This window comes from Apteryx mantelli, chromosome 4 (genome assembly GCF_036417845.1).
Source record: "Apteryx mantelli isolate bAptMan1 chromosome 4, bAptMan1.hap1, whole genome shotgun sequence".
NCBI classification, from domain to species: domain Eukaryota; kingdom Metazoa; phylum Chordata; class Aves; order Apterygiformes; family Apterygidae; genus Apteryx; species Apteryx mantelli.
The window spans coordinates 54,061,601-54,075,371 of record NC_089981.1 but is presented as its reverse complement, the minus strand read 5'-3'; the positions used below and the strand labels follow the sequence as shown (position 1 = coordinate 54,075,371).

At 36.2% G+C, this 13,771-nt stretch overlaps 2 protein-coding genes across 4 annotated transcripts in view; both read right to left on the bottom strand.

Moving 5' to 3' along the window:
• The window catches only part of LOC136992085 (fibrinogen-like protein 1-like protein), a 21,559-nt gene extending 18,778 nt beyond the window's left edge, over window positions 1-2,781 (bottom strand). For 2 of the 3 annotated variants that reach the window (XM_067296638.1, XM_067296636.1), the window contains exon 1: window positions 1,435-2,490. The gene's annotated coding sequence lies outside the window, so the exon portion shown is untranslated. Of the gene's footprint in view, window positions 1-1,434; window positions 2,491-2,695 lie in introns of those variants that run through there. The other variant, XM_067296635.1, reaches the window with a different exon arrangement.
• Window positions 2,593-13,771, bottom strand: EMC7 (ER membrane protein complex subunit 7). The gene is made up of 5 exons (XM_067296640.1): window positions 13,507-13,771; window positions 10,293-10,412; window positions 8,664-8,802; window positions 6,491-6,571; window positions 2,593-4,659 (listed from the first exon to the last, which is right to left on the bottom strand). Exons 1-5 carry the CDS (start codon window positions 13,740-13,742, stop codon window positions 4,507-4,509), a joined length of 729 nt encoding a protein of 242 aa, XP_067152741.1. The 5' UTR covers window positions 13,743-13,771; the 3' UTR covers window positions 2,593-4,506.

Here is a 13,771-nt window from a genome sequence, read left to right as displayed (position 1 = left end):
CAACTAAAACAATCCATTATACAAAAGAAAGAGAAACCAACTATAAAATGCTCTGTAAAATAAAAATAATAAAAAAATCAAACCCATCAAAACAACCCAACAGCCCTCTGCTAATTTTCACAGAATAATTGCCAGTATTACTTGGTTAACAGTTTTCAGACAGGATTGTAATTTACACTGACAGATTTCCAAATACAAAGGACAGTAATCACACATTAAAACAGTGTGAAAAAGCAGAAGTCCCTAAAGATGGACAGCATTTTATCTCCTGTATTTTCACTAGTTTTTCTCCCTACAGTTTTGCTGGAGGCTGCTTCCTCATTAAAAATAGTTTGCTTAAATTTAAGCATTGCATTTTTATAGTTCTAAAAATTATTTCCAAGAGCTCTCCATTACACCAGGGTATACCATTAAGAAAATCCTTTACCTTCTTGTTTGCCTTCCAATCAATATAGGAACCACTGGACATCATCCGAGACAACCACAGTTTTTATCAGCTGCTGACCACATGCAATCTTTATGCAATTATAGAGCCATTAACACCCAGGTGGAGACATTTAAATGGATCTTAGCAATTTGGTACACTTCCCACTGAACTGGCAAAGAATATGCATTTAAATTGCCTAGGTGCTTTGGAAATCTTGACCTGTGGTTACTCAAAGGGTTGATTTAAAAAATATGTATAAAGATCCACATATAAATGCTTAATAAAGATGCTCTTTAACAAAATTACTTAATGGATTTTCTTCAGTAAGCCCATAGCTGTACTATTTGAGTACCTGATATTCATTACTAAATTCATCTTTACAATACTTAAGACAAGCTACTCATACTTCATCCACATGAAATTGAAACAGAAATCTTAAACAATTTACTCAAAGCTTGGCAGTTGCATCATGACCCAAAACACTTGATTCTGGAGTTTTAAGTCCTCTTCATAAATACAAATTTTAACCACAAACTGGCCTTTCTCCTTGAAAGGAGAGGAGTCAATTTCAGCAGATATACACACCCATTTGCAGAACTATTATCATCCCCATTTCATAAAAAACAAAGAGAGCCAACAAATATTTTCAATGTTTAAATATCTATACAATAGTATTAAATTTCTTCCCTACGTTTGAAGAACAGAAACATTGTGGATGAAGTCATTGACAAAAATTATTTCAAACTGTTCAAAACACTTCTGATAGCGAGTGCCCAGGCTATCTTATTTATATAAGTGACACCTGAAACAGTCTTCAGCATGATGCAAGTCTCCTTTCTCTTCTACACAGCCTGTCAGAAACTCAGAGTTGCCCACTCTTTCAGAACATGGCTGAATGAGCTCTTAGGCTACAATTCCTCAAGAGGCAGTGAGCTGATTTAATGACCGACTCACCGCCATAAACACAGGAGGGTGCCTGCTTCTGACTGCATGCCTCTGGTGCTTACCTTCTGCTGGCTCTGGCACTTGTTTGATCCTTCTGTGAGCTCATTTAACTCACTAAAACATAACAAAACTCCAGCAAAAAGATGGAAAATTTTCTCTTGTTAAGTCAACGCAAGGCAAGGTGTGACAAGTGCCAGAGCTGGCTTGCAGGAGGCAGCAGGATTATGCAGTCCAAGTTGGGGGAGCAAGTCTTCCTCCTTTTGGCAATAAGGAAATCAGCTTGCCTATGGGTGAAATCACAATGTAAGAATGAACTACGGTTCAAGCAGTTTCTGTACACCTTTAACTTCCATTCTGAGGGATCAGCTGCTTCAACTTATCTTCTGTCATATGTCATCCCAAGTAGCCTGATTAGAGGCAGCTATGGTTTCTGGGATACCAGAGTGAGAAGTCACCCCTGACACAGCAGAAAGACTACTAAAAATCAGTAAATAAGGACAAGAAATTAAACCCAAAATATAGCAAATATGTTTACTTTCCAAAAAAAGAAAACCTTGTGTTATACTACTAACAATTACAATAGGAAAGCTTTACAGGCAGATGCACAACAGCTATCAAATAAACTTTGCCAAGTGGCTTTTATGATAGCCCATGGCAACATGCTACAGTAGCCTGAACTGTAAATGACCAAGGCACTCTGGCTAGAACCTGTTCTCTTACTTGACACACAGATTCCAGCTCTGAATTAGAAAAAGCTGGTACCAATGTAACTCGCACTAGTTTCAGCAGCAGACGAGTATGGCTTCTACATACCACTTTATCACAGAGGAGCCTCAAAAGGAGAGGAAGAGCATATAAGATTAAGGAAATAGGTAAGTTTTAGCTAGGTAACAGGATTTTGAGTTGTTCAGATAACAGATTTTTGGAGGTGCGTGGAGTTTTCTTTTGGAGAGAGGGGGAGTGGTACACTGCATCTGATTCTGTCATGCAAAGAAATTGATTGAATGCTGGTATATCAGTCACAGAAAAAAAAAGAAAGTGTTGAATATTCCATACGCTCCTTCCAAAGTTTTATAGGGTCCCTACAATTTCTGCTGATTTTTTTTACTCTAACTTTAAACAAGAAAATTTCACTTTTCCATCGTCTGGATTCTCCATTCTCCCTTAAAGATGATCAAGACCTCGAACAGACACAATGAAAGAAGGCAGGCATATTGCTGTTCTGAACTTCACAACATGGAAAAATTTATCAATATGATTAATGATTGAACAAAGTGTGATTAAAATAAGAAGCTAATACAACTTAATTGTCATACCACTTACTGTTAAAGAAAAGTAACTCATGGCTTGTACTTCCTAGGACACAGCACAATAAGAAAGCTATTTGCTCTGTCTTCAAAGAACTGCTCCCTGTTTCTCCTATGAATTCTTCAGTAAGGTTCTGTTAAAAGAGGTGGTTTGCAGTATCAAATCCCAGCTTTTTACATAGGCAACACAACTTTGGTTAAACACTCATTTCAGTATATACTTCTAGCAAGAATATTTGAATATCCTCTTGTCTCTATCAGATATCTTTTATTTAAAATACAAAGCAAAACAAAAAACCCACCTAACAAAAAAACCGCAACAACCTAAAGTTTACTTTGAAAAGACTGAAACCTCTGCTTGCCCAAAATACAATGTTGGTCTAATGCTCATCCAATATCTTAAAAGTTAACTTCATTATATGAACAATTCTTTTGCAGGCTTTTATGTTTCACAGTATGTTCCAAGGCTGTAACTAGAAAGACTATAAATTGTCTTAGAATATGTAAGTGTTCAAAAACCTCAGAACAAACATGTGCATCAGAGTTGATTTTGCTTGAGGTATGTTTTAGATCAATGTTATATACCGTTTTTGGAATCAGAGAAACATTACCCATATTGCTTGGATACTGTTACTTAAGAAGTTAGCAATCAAAAATGGAAAAGGACAGCATGAACACCATGACAAATGTCTGTTTTGGAATGAGATAATTCCTTATGCTAAAAATGATTTACAGACAGTTGCTAATGGAGGTTGGCAGGTACAGCTGTCATTTTAATTTACAAATGTTCTTCTAGTGGAAAAAAAAAAAATCAGTATTTTAACTCCCTCTGAATTTACTACTGAGTAGCTTGAAAGATACACACAGGCATGGTCAAAACAAGAACAAAGTATTGCCAGTGACTTAGCATATGTAGAGTTTACCATATTCTTTGTAACATAATTTTAAAAGCTGAGTGGGATTTACCTTGCTATGCACTTCGTTTTTTTAAATTTTTTATAATTGTGTGTCCTGTATTTGGCCTTAAATCACACCACTGATAAGATCACCGATAAGATCACAGCACAAAAAAGCCAGTATGAACCAAAAGTGCTGAAGAAATGATACATGTGATTTAGAATGGAAAGATTTAAGATAAACATTCATCATGTCATACAGATACCTTGGATTCATATTAAACTTGACAGAGCTTAAAAGACATTCTGGAGGATGGTTTCCTTTTTAGCCCTAAAAATTTTTGGCAGAAACTACATCAGAATAATATTGGGCAGTAAAATGGAGTGGAAAGTTCTTGAACTAAAGTGTATAGGCAGCAAAAAATATAAAATAAAATGATCCCATATATAACACACATGACAAGCTGCTACAGCAAATTCCTTTCTCAGTAAACCCATGACTCAATTTTGAAAGAATTTGTTCATTTCAGAACTCAGGGAGAAGATATAAAAAATATTAAAGCCATCTTTAAAAGCAAACTCCATTCCCATTATCTTTGAAAGAACTTCTTTATATATTGTCTCACCATTAAGACATTCATTACTGTTTAGCACATCATATAATTTATATCATTTTCTACAGATCAATATAGTTAATTCAGTATATCAGTGACTTTACACAGATACAGTATTGAAGCCATGTCCTCTTTTGCTTACTGTCAAGTACAAAACTGCTTAAATAGACTAAAAAAGCTACACACAAGAGTTGTGGCATTCCATTTTCATGCCTGATTAAAGTTTACAGTAGTGGCTTTTTGATCTTTCAAGACAAATAAACATGATACCACATAACAAACAGTTGTGCAAACTCAGGTCTAGGAGGAAGACATAACTACCTCCTTTTTCCAGCACCACTTTTCCCTGCTTTGCTGCTGCCACTACCAGACTTGCTGGAAGATTTTGAAGAGAAAAGTCTTGTCATGAATTCAGAGACATCCGGCAGCTCATGGTTGGAATTCAGCATGTTCATTGACTGCTCCATTTCCTGCACACAAAAATTAGATAACCTCAAAAAGAGCTCACGACAATGCAGGCTGTTTCTGAGGCTTCAGTTGAAAGATCGTATCAGGAAGATGTGAAAATTTCCCAAATACTGTTTTACTGTTAGTAGTCTTCCAAAGTATGTATTGCTATACATATTTTTTATGCAACCACAGCCAAATGCCCAACTACACACAGAAACGTAAAAAACAGAAACTAAAAGCACTGGTGTATGGAAGAGTAACCACGTCTTAAGCAGCCTTACAGGGCAAACAAACTAATAGAAAAAAATCATCATTTAATAAAAGAAAAGGAACACCATTAAAATACTTGTCATTTTCAGTATTACTTTCTTGCATTTTAAAATTTAAGCTTTTGTTTAGATTCACGGATCTGCATTCTCATGGATTTTGCATACTTTTATGTTTGCAAAGTTTGACTCACCAATTTAGTGCTATTTACTCCACGTCTAAGAGAAACTTTTGAAGTTGTTTGAAGAGATTAGCAACAGCACATCCAGAACGTGATAATACTTATATTAATGCCCAATTTAAAGTTGTACTGTTATCTTGCTTTTCTAATTACCATTCACAATGGTCTTATACTGATACAGCTTAAACTATGTTCAAGATACAATTTAAACAAAGGCTGGAAAGGTAGCCTTTTGTTACTGTTACATTATACTTAGTATTTCTACAACAGGCACAGTTACTAAATCATGAACTTCCTATATAAACAAGTACTGTGCTGATTACCTAAAGAAAAGAAAAAGCTAACTTGAAAAATATAATACAAGCTCCAGACCCTTCAAAAGCAAACTGAATTTGGATATATACTTAAGAATTTAATACATAGCCATCACGACATGACATGGACATGATGACATGAATGTCATTATAATTGACCTTTTAAAACTACCTTAAAGATAACTTAAATTCAGGCAAGATTCTTTCATTTAAAATTTCTCCTTAACAAGTCATATTAATTAGCTAATCAGAACAAAACCATGAGAGCAGCCTGTCTTTATGCAGGGGCAGATGGGTCAATATACTAAGAAATAATTGTTTTTTAACATCCAACTTCCAAAGTTCACCTTAGTTTAAAGAACATTTCACAGTTACCTAGTGTATTTTCATATTCTGTTTTCATAGGAATTGAAGCCAAAAGAGGCATTACATAGCTCTGATAAGCTTTTTATAGGTATTACTTGATAATAAAATAAAAAAAAAGCTCAGACACCTATAAAGCACTACTGAAGACAGTGGTCATTCAGAGAAAAAGGAATTTAAATGAATCAAACCCCCAAAAAGAAGCCACCCAAGACAGACAAGAAATAGTTCTAAAAATAAGAGAAGAAGATTTAGCAAACACCTTGAATCTCCACTTTGTCCTAGCCTTCTGCTATTCGGCATTTTGCATGGTGGAAGGACAATAAATCAGATCGTTTAATGACTACATTAAGACTTCATATCATATACACTACTGCAACATCTGGAGTTAACAAACTTTTAAACTATGCTTTTTTGGTTAATGGACCGCACATCCTATTCTTTGTAACACACTCGATGCATGTATTAAGTAATTTTTAAAAATAAAGTGTTAGCTTTAAACAAAGTAAACAAAGCCAAATGATTTAATTCTGTGTTATGCCATAAGCACAAAATCACAGGTCTGAAACATTAGAATCCATTACTAGAACAGCAACACTGTACTAACTGAATAAATAATACCATTAGGACTTCCCCAAAAGTCCAGTTTTGGCTTGTATCACTTTTCTCTACCTTTTCAGTACATTATCCTCGTTCACCGTGTTGGCATCAGCTGAACCTACTTACCCGTCTCATGTCAGGATCACTGGTGTTGACGACTTTAGGCAATAGCACAAATATCAGTAATGGAAGAACCATCATCATCACCTATAAAGAAAAGAACAGGAAATATTTCTTCAGCTTAGTTATCGCTGAAAATATTTTTAGATATACTGACATTAAGTTTTTAGCTAAATAGCCAGATTCTAGAACTACTGCAATCTGGTTCAGTAATCCAATTGTTAGGAAAGAAAACAGATAAGGAATAATTAAGTTATAAATAAAGGATGTGAAAGTTGGCCCATTAAAGTAAATACTTGTTAATTCCTTTAACCCTTATGATTACAAGCTTGCAATGTATTGATCTCCACACTACTAGAACAAGCATCATGTCATCAAAGGTACAAGAAGAGGTCAGAGAAAAACTTTTATTTATAAACAGGGCAAAAGAAAGAAACAGTCGCCTCAGAACAATATTACTCCCTAATTTCTATCAGCTTTACTCCAGAAAAAAATAGTCAAAGAGAAATCCCAGGAAACTGTAAACACCATTTGTACTTATACTGCTGAAATTACAAGTGAACTTCATTTCCTTAGAACAGTTATGCTGTTCCAGGTTACTTAAAAAAATATATATATATCAAAAATATCACAGTGGTAGTTAACTACACGGTAAACATTACCAATCATTACAGACTTGACAACATAACTAAGGATTCTTAGCTTGAAAGTTCAGAAATCACACTGGATGCTAAAGGATTGGGTTTTCATACTTAAAGATACATAAAATTTAGAAAAGTGAAGCAGATTCCTGATACTCTGAAAAGGATATTAATTTCCCAACACTATTTGCCACTTTTTGAATAAGAATGAAAATACTTCCAGATCTAAGTGATTTAGACAAGAGTAATTTCCTTAGCCATCACCATGGTGGTATTAGATAGGAGTAAAAAATATCCCCAAAAGCAAAAAAAACCCAACAACCCATTAAACATGGTAGCATCTGGTGGTAGTAAAACCATCAAAGTTATGTGACAGTAACTAGGCCAGTGTTTTCCAACTATCCCATTTTACTGAAATTAGTGAGCTGTATAGAATACTGAAGATACCTAAAATAATCCCATTTGGATCAACAAAAATTTGGATCTTCCCTACAGACTTATCATTGTTAATTCAGGCTATGGAAGGATGCTGCAAAGTAGAAAGTGCACTAGATTAGGGATGACCTTAATTTTGGTGTTTGAACAGTCCTCAAACCAATTCAGGTACCATTGAAAATATTTTTTTCAAGATTTTTAATACTACTATAAGAACATGATACTACTCAGGAATCATACCAATTCTGCAAGTCTATTTCCCCACACAACTCCTGTCACTGACCTAGAGCACTGCTAAGAAATGAAAAAGTTTCTTTCTCATCCCTTTCACATACTATTCTAAGGCTCAGTTTTATCAAAAAAATTGTAGCATAGAAACCAAGTACCCTCACAAAACAAGTGCCTATGTCTTTATCCATGCGAGTTAAACATTCAGAACGGTACGAACCTTAGCACTGCTATTTTAAAACTGGGGAAACATTAAAATGAGCATTTTTTTCCAAGGATGGCTTATTTAAAGACAAACAAAAATTTAGACTTAGAAAGCTAAGGCATTCTATTAGCTGTAGGAAAAAATTAAATGATGCCTAGACTGCATTTATGATTTTTTTTTCTGCACATTAACACATATGGTCATTTATAATCTAATTAAAAATTTAAACCAAAAACATTTTCATCTGACAAATTATTTTAATTGTGCAAACAATGGGCAGTTTGATCAATCAGTAATTGATCAAATTAATCAGTAGCATTCTACTATGAACGCCCATACATGTTATTTGTAAATATGATTATGCTTGAAGCTGCTACAATGCCTGCTCATTTTTACAAGACAGAAAAGTCTTTTTGTTGAGAAGATGACATTTTAAACCTGGGTTGCATTATCACTATGCTGATTTGCTGCAATCATCAATAAGAATTTTTCAGCAACGAAATAAGCCTTAAATCACCTAAAGATTTGTCTTGTCTCAAGGATATTATGCAAGCAGTTATTTGCAAACAGTGCATGTCTTTTCTCAACTATTTTATTCTCAGTATTCTGAAGAACTACTATGTTTGTATCCTTAGCATACTTTTCACCTTTGTGTGGTGCTTATACTTACCATAGGGTTCATGAGGAAATCTGTCCACCCCCAAGATTCTCTCTTTATAAAGTATGAAGGAGGTCCAGAAGATTTCATCTGAAGTGGGTACGGCAGCCTGACAACTTCAGAAGTTTTGATGTAATTTACATACCTTGCTCTAATGAACAAAATGCAGGTAATTAAAAAAATCATTTACAATCTTCCCGCTAACAAAAAATAAAGATTATTCAATATTATTCCAAACAAAGTTTTAATAATAAACTACAAATAAGCCACTAGGCAGTTAAATGTCTGTTAGGCTTCACTTTTCCAGAAGCGAATCTCTCTCACCAACACACTTTATGTGATCCAATAACATTCACTCTACCTTTTTTCCAGGCTATTATGCAGACCGTAAAATTTAATATGGGAAATAGAACAGCAGATCAGAAATGTTAGAACCATTTGTTTGCACGCAGCTTCTGCAAAAGGTTTTTTCTCACCCTGGTAATAAGCAAGAAAAGCTATACAATTTAAAGATTAGGTACAGTTTTGAACCACATAGCTTACTTTGAACTGCATACAGCTTACTCAGAGGTAACATTTATGGGTGAAGTAGATATTGGCTTTTCCCTAAGTGCATCACTTTGCATTTTAAATAAGCAATTTTAAATAAGAGGTCATACACAGTATCTTGGCTATTTCATCACTGAGTTCCTTCCTTCTTTATTACAAAAAGCACATCAGAGTTGCCAATGAGATACTGCCTAACAAATTATAAACTTAAGTTCATAAAGTCTGGAAAAAAAAATCAAGCAAAAAAAAGTGCTATTATTATAGACAGACTGTTTATGCTGTTTTCAGTTTAAGGCTTCAATTTTTAAGACCCCCAAAACAATACCACCGTCATTTTTAAATGTAAAATGTAAATCTTCAATGTAACTATGTTTCCTAAGAAACTGTAGACAACAAAGATGAAGTTAAGATATATGTGTGCATCTAAAAAGAAAAGTAGGTACAAACAGGTTTATTTAAACTAATATCACCTTGCTAAATAGGATCGTCATTTCTCTGTATTGCTTACTGAACAGTGTGCAGTTACACATAGTTATATCATTGCCGGGATAACATACCTGGCCATAGCATACAAAAACTAGGCTAATGATGCTGCAGAAGTACTGCAGGCTGGCAACTACTGGCATCTGCTAGTAAGAGGATTTTATGGAGGTATAATGGAAGTATTTTAGAATTTAGGAACAAGCTTGGCCCTTCATTATGCGAAGTAATGACTGAACATTTATCAAAAATGCAAGGAAAAAAGAAAATAAAAAAGGTATGTCAAAAGAGAAAGCAGTTCAACTGATCCAGGTCTAGATTTTATTTCAGGGTAGTGCTTGAGAAGTTAATGAAAGTAAACAAACTGTATAACCCTGTTTAATTCATCCATTTCCTCCTATTTTTAGGTCATAAATGCGAGAGTGGAAAAAAAAAACAAACAGACTTTGGATTTTAAGAAATTTGTTCCTAGAAGTAATATGAAAAGAAGCTGCAACATATGGTCTGAAATGGAAGTATCTTATCTACAGTAACTGTAAGTTACCTATTATACCACATTAATCGGGCACACTTAATAGATCAATGAAGAAGAAAAAATCAGGGAAGGCTCACCTCATTTTGCCTTTTGAAGTTATGTCAACTCGAACTGGTTCAAATTTATGAGCAGGGGATATAACTTCCACTACGTAAGATCCAGAAGGTATATCATGAACCACAAAACTTCCATCTGTCCTGCAAAAAATTAAGTTTCACTGCATTTTAATATGCTCCAATGCACAAGAGGTTTTTTTTTTTAAAAAAAATTATAATAGTATTATTTTGCATTATAAATCTTAATATAACAACAATGACCAAAGGAAAATTTAATTCACTCAGCACTCATAATATCAAGCCCCTTAAGATCATCACTGTGTGCCACAATAATAGCAGAAATTACCAGTTACATTCAAGATTTCTTCATGCATTCAAGCTATTGTCTTGCAGAAGAAATAATTCAGCAGTCTAAGTGAGATTTGAAATAGTTAGATTTCATATATTCAAATGATGGCAGAGTTGACTCACACCTTCCCTTTTCTTTCTGAAATAGGTACAATGACGTTTACTTCGCTTCAGTACTTCTGCTGGAACTAAAAAAAAAAATTTGAGATCCTACATAATGGGGCTCGATATTAAAGATGACTTGCAAAGTACAAAAATTGTGGTTCGTGCCCTTATTGCAAAATAAAGATTTTTGCTTTTAATTGCTTCCCTTTAGGACTAGTTCATGCTGGAAAGCTCTACAATGCTATTACAACAATAAGAAAACTAAGAGCTCTGAACATAAACACAGAAGGGCTTTTTAAACATACTGCTTTATTTTAAAATACAAAACTTCAATATTCAGTGAAAATAATAGTGAAAGCATACTTGAAAGATTCAGCACCAGCTGCAATCAAATTAAAGTATAGAAGCTTGTAGGCCTCCTCCTACATTCTTCCAGAAGCTTCAGGAAGAAAATTTATATGAAAGACTTCTAAAATTAATATGAAAGACTCTTCTACAAATAAGACTTAGAGTAAATAAGACCAAAAAAAGCTCTTCATGCGGAAAAAAAGCAGTAAAACATGCTCATTTAGGGAAAATAAACAAAAGAACCCTCTTAAAAGTAAATTTTGTCCTCATGACCTTCATGAAAGTTCTCTCCCTCACAGATGTGCACCAGTCAAGGAACTTCCTACAACTAAGAATCATTTAAACAGTACTATATATGTGGGTTTCTCTAACATTTTGAGGGATAATTTGAACCCCCCAAAAATGCTCACAGTATCTTTTTTTGCAACTGCTTTAAGGATTTTTTCCCTAGAAATTTGCTTTTAATTTTTATTTCTAACATAAATGAAACACTGATCATATTAATGTATATGACATTAGAAAAATTATAATTGAATTTTTTTCAAAGCTATTTATGTGAAAAAGCCAATTCTCAAATCATATATGAGTATCCAATATTGCCATTTTTTCAGACTATAAAAAAGTTTAATTTTGGTTACAATGGGGAAACTAATCTGATTTATAAAAATATTTGTTCTAGAGAATAGCTCAAACTACTTTAGAAGCAACCTTGCTGTGTCGAGCAGTTAGTTTTGATAACTGACACTGCATTCATTTAATAAATAAGGAAAACTTGTCCAAGAGATAGCAACAGAAGATGGTGACAAGTATACTTCCGATATATCAATTATGATCTATTGAATCCTGTCATTGCAGCTGAAGAATCTTTCTACTGAGCCTGAAAAATGAGTATTATTTAATGAATTAGTAAAATATTCTTTCTTCAAACACAATTTTCATTAAAAATTTACTGCCATACAGTACTTTGCTGATTACAAGTGGGAAAAGCCATTAAAGAAAGTATTTTTGCTAAAATGTACCATGCTTATAGTAGTGGAACATCTATGAATATACTTAACTCATTTCTTGGCTTTAAGTTGTATTAATATAATTTTGTATATCTATAGCTTGATGTACATAATCAATATAGTTCTGTAAATAGGTTACACTGTCATAAACAAGGTATGCTTTTAGCTGAGACTGTTTCCTCATATTTCATATAACTCTAGTTCTAAACAAGTATTTGGAAACTCATCAGCTCCATGGTATTTATTATATCAGTTCCTAAGTAAGATGTAAGGCTCCATCAGCTTGCTTGTACTGACTTATCAGGTGCTTTTTCAATGGACTTTTTCAATGTTTTAATATCTCTAGACGCTTAGCTGATCTGAATATAACCACTATCACCTGAGACTGAATGAGCTAGTGTGATGCTTTTATGGCTTCCAAATGCATTTGCATCATCTTGCTTGAAGGAACAAAACCCTATTGCTTGAAAGGCCTTCTTCCGCTGGTACAAAAACCAGAAGCCAATTTGTTTTTGTAGTCGCTAACTACAAATGTAACTTTCTGCCCCTGTTCTGTGCTGGTTCCTCACTGGACAGGGCCCAAAGCGCATCTGCAATAATGACAGAGGAAACACTATTTTGATCTAGTCCTATTTATCTCTCCCCTCCCCATCCTTCTCCAGATGGAATAACCTTTTTACTGATGAGAGGGTCTTAAAATGAAAAAGTGACAGAATTTGGGCCTACAAAAGTTAAGAGAAAGCACTTTACTGCAGAACTAAATGCAAAGGTTTTAAAATGAAAACTCAGTTCTTTCTAATATTTTGATACCTAAAAAGCCAACAGCCTCAGTCATGAATCTGGCTATATCTGTAGGAGACCGAGAACAAAAGTAATACCCACAGCATTACGGATTCCCACTACAGGACCGGCCGTTTTGAATGCCTGACGAGGTAAGGAACAAGTGTATCAGAAAAACTAAAAACGGAAGTGGGACGTTGATCGCCACAGCTGTGCTTAGCTAAATGGGACAACGACGGCAACTTGCAGCGAGCAACTCGGTTCTGCCACGGCTGGCCGCCATCTTCTGACCGGCACTAGGGAAAGGGACGTTAAACGTGCCAGAAACGCGGCGGCGGGAGCGCTCCGAGTGCCGTCCGCGGACCCCCGGCCCTGCAGCGCCGTTAACGCCCGCGGGCGGGAGCACCGGGGCCGCTGGGGGGGCGCCGCGGCCCAACGGGACCGGCCACCTCAGCGGAGTCGCGAGGGGAGCGCGGTCCCCGGAGCGGCGGCAGCGCCGCCCGGCAACACCCAGAGGCGACCACGGCCCGCCCGCGACCTGGCCGAGCTAGGCCACAAGAGGTAGCCCGGCCCGGCGGGGCAAGCGGAGGTAACCGCGCGCTTCCCCGCTGGCGCCAAGCCCCTGCCGGCCCCCGCCCCGCGCTCACTTGAGGAAGCCGACGTGCTCCTCCCCGTCCACAAGCACCCGAGCCCCCGCGATCCAGTCCTGGGGCTTCACTCCCGGCACCACGGCCCGGCCCTCAATCTTAAACCGCTCCCCAGGGCCCGCGCCGCCCGGCGACTCCACCGCCCCAACTGCCTCCGAGCAGCAGGCGCCATCGGGCAGCAGCGACACGACAAGCCAGAGCAGCGCCACCGACATGACGCCACCACCGGCCGCCATCACGCCGCCGCCTCCGCTCGGCTGGGGGG

Excerpts from the sequence above, each read along its gene's own strand:
- EMC7 (XM_067296640.1), bottom strand. The coding sequence starts at position 13,742 with ATGGCGGCCGGTGGTGGCGTCATGTCGGTGGCGCTGCTCTGGCTTGTC. Across the intron at positions 6,572-8,663 it reads ATTTCCTCATGAACCCTATG|GTGATGATGATGGTTCTTCC; the intron begins GTAAGTATAAGC and ends TTTTCTTTATAG. Across the intron at positions 4,660-6,490 it reads GTGATCCTGACATGAGACGG|GAAATGGAGCAGTCAATGAA; the intron begins GTAAGTAGGTTC and ends TTTTGTGTGCAG.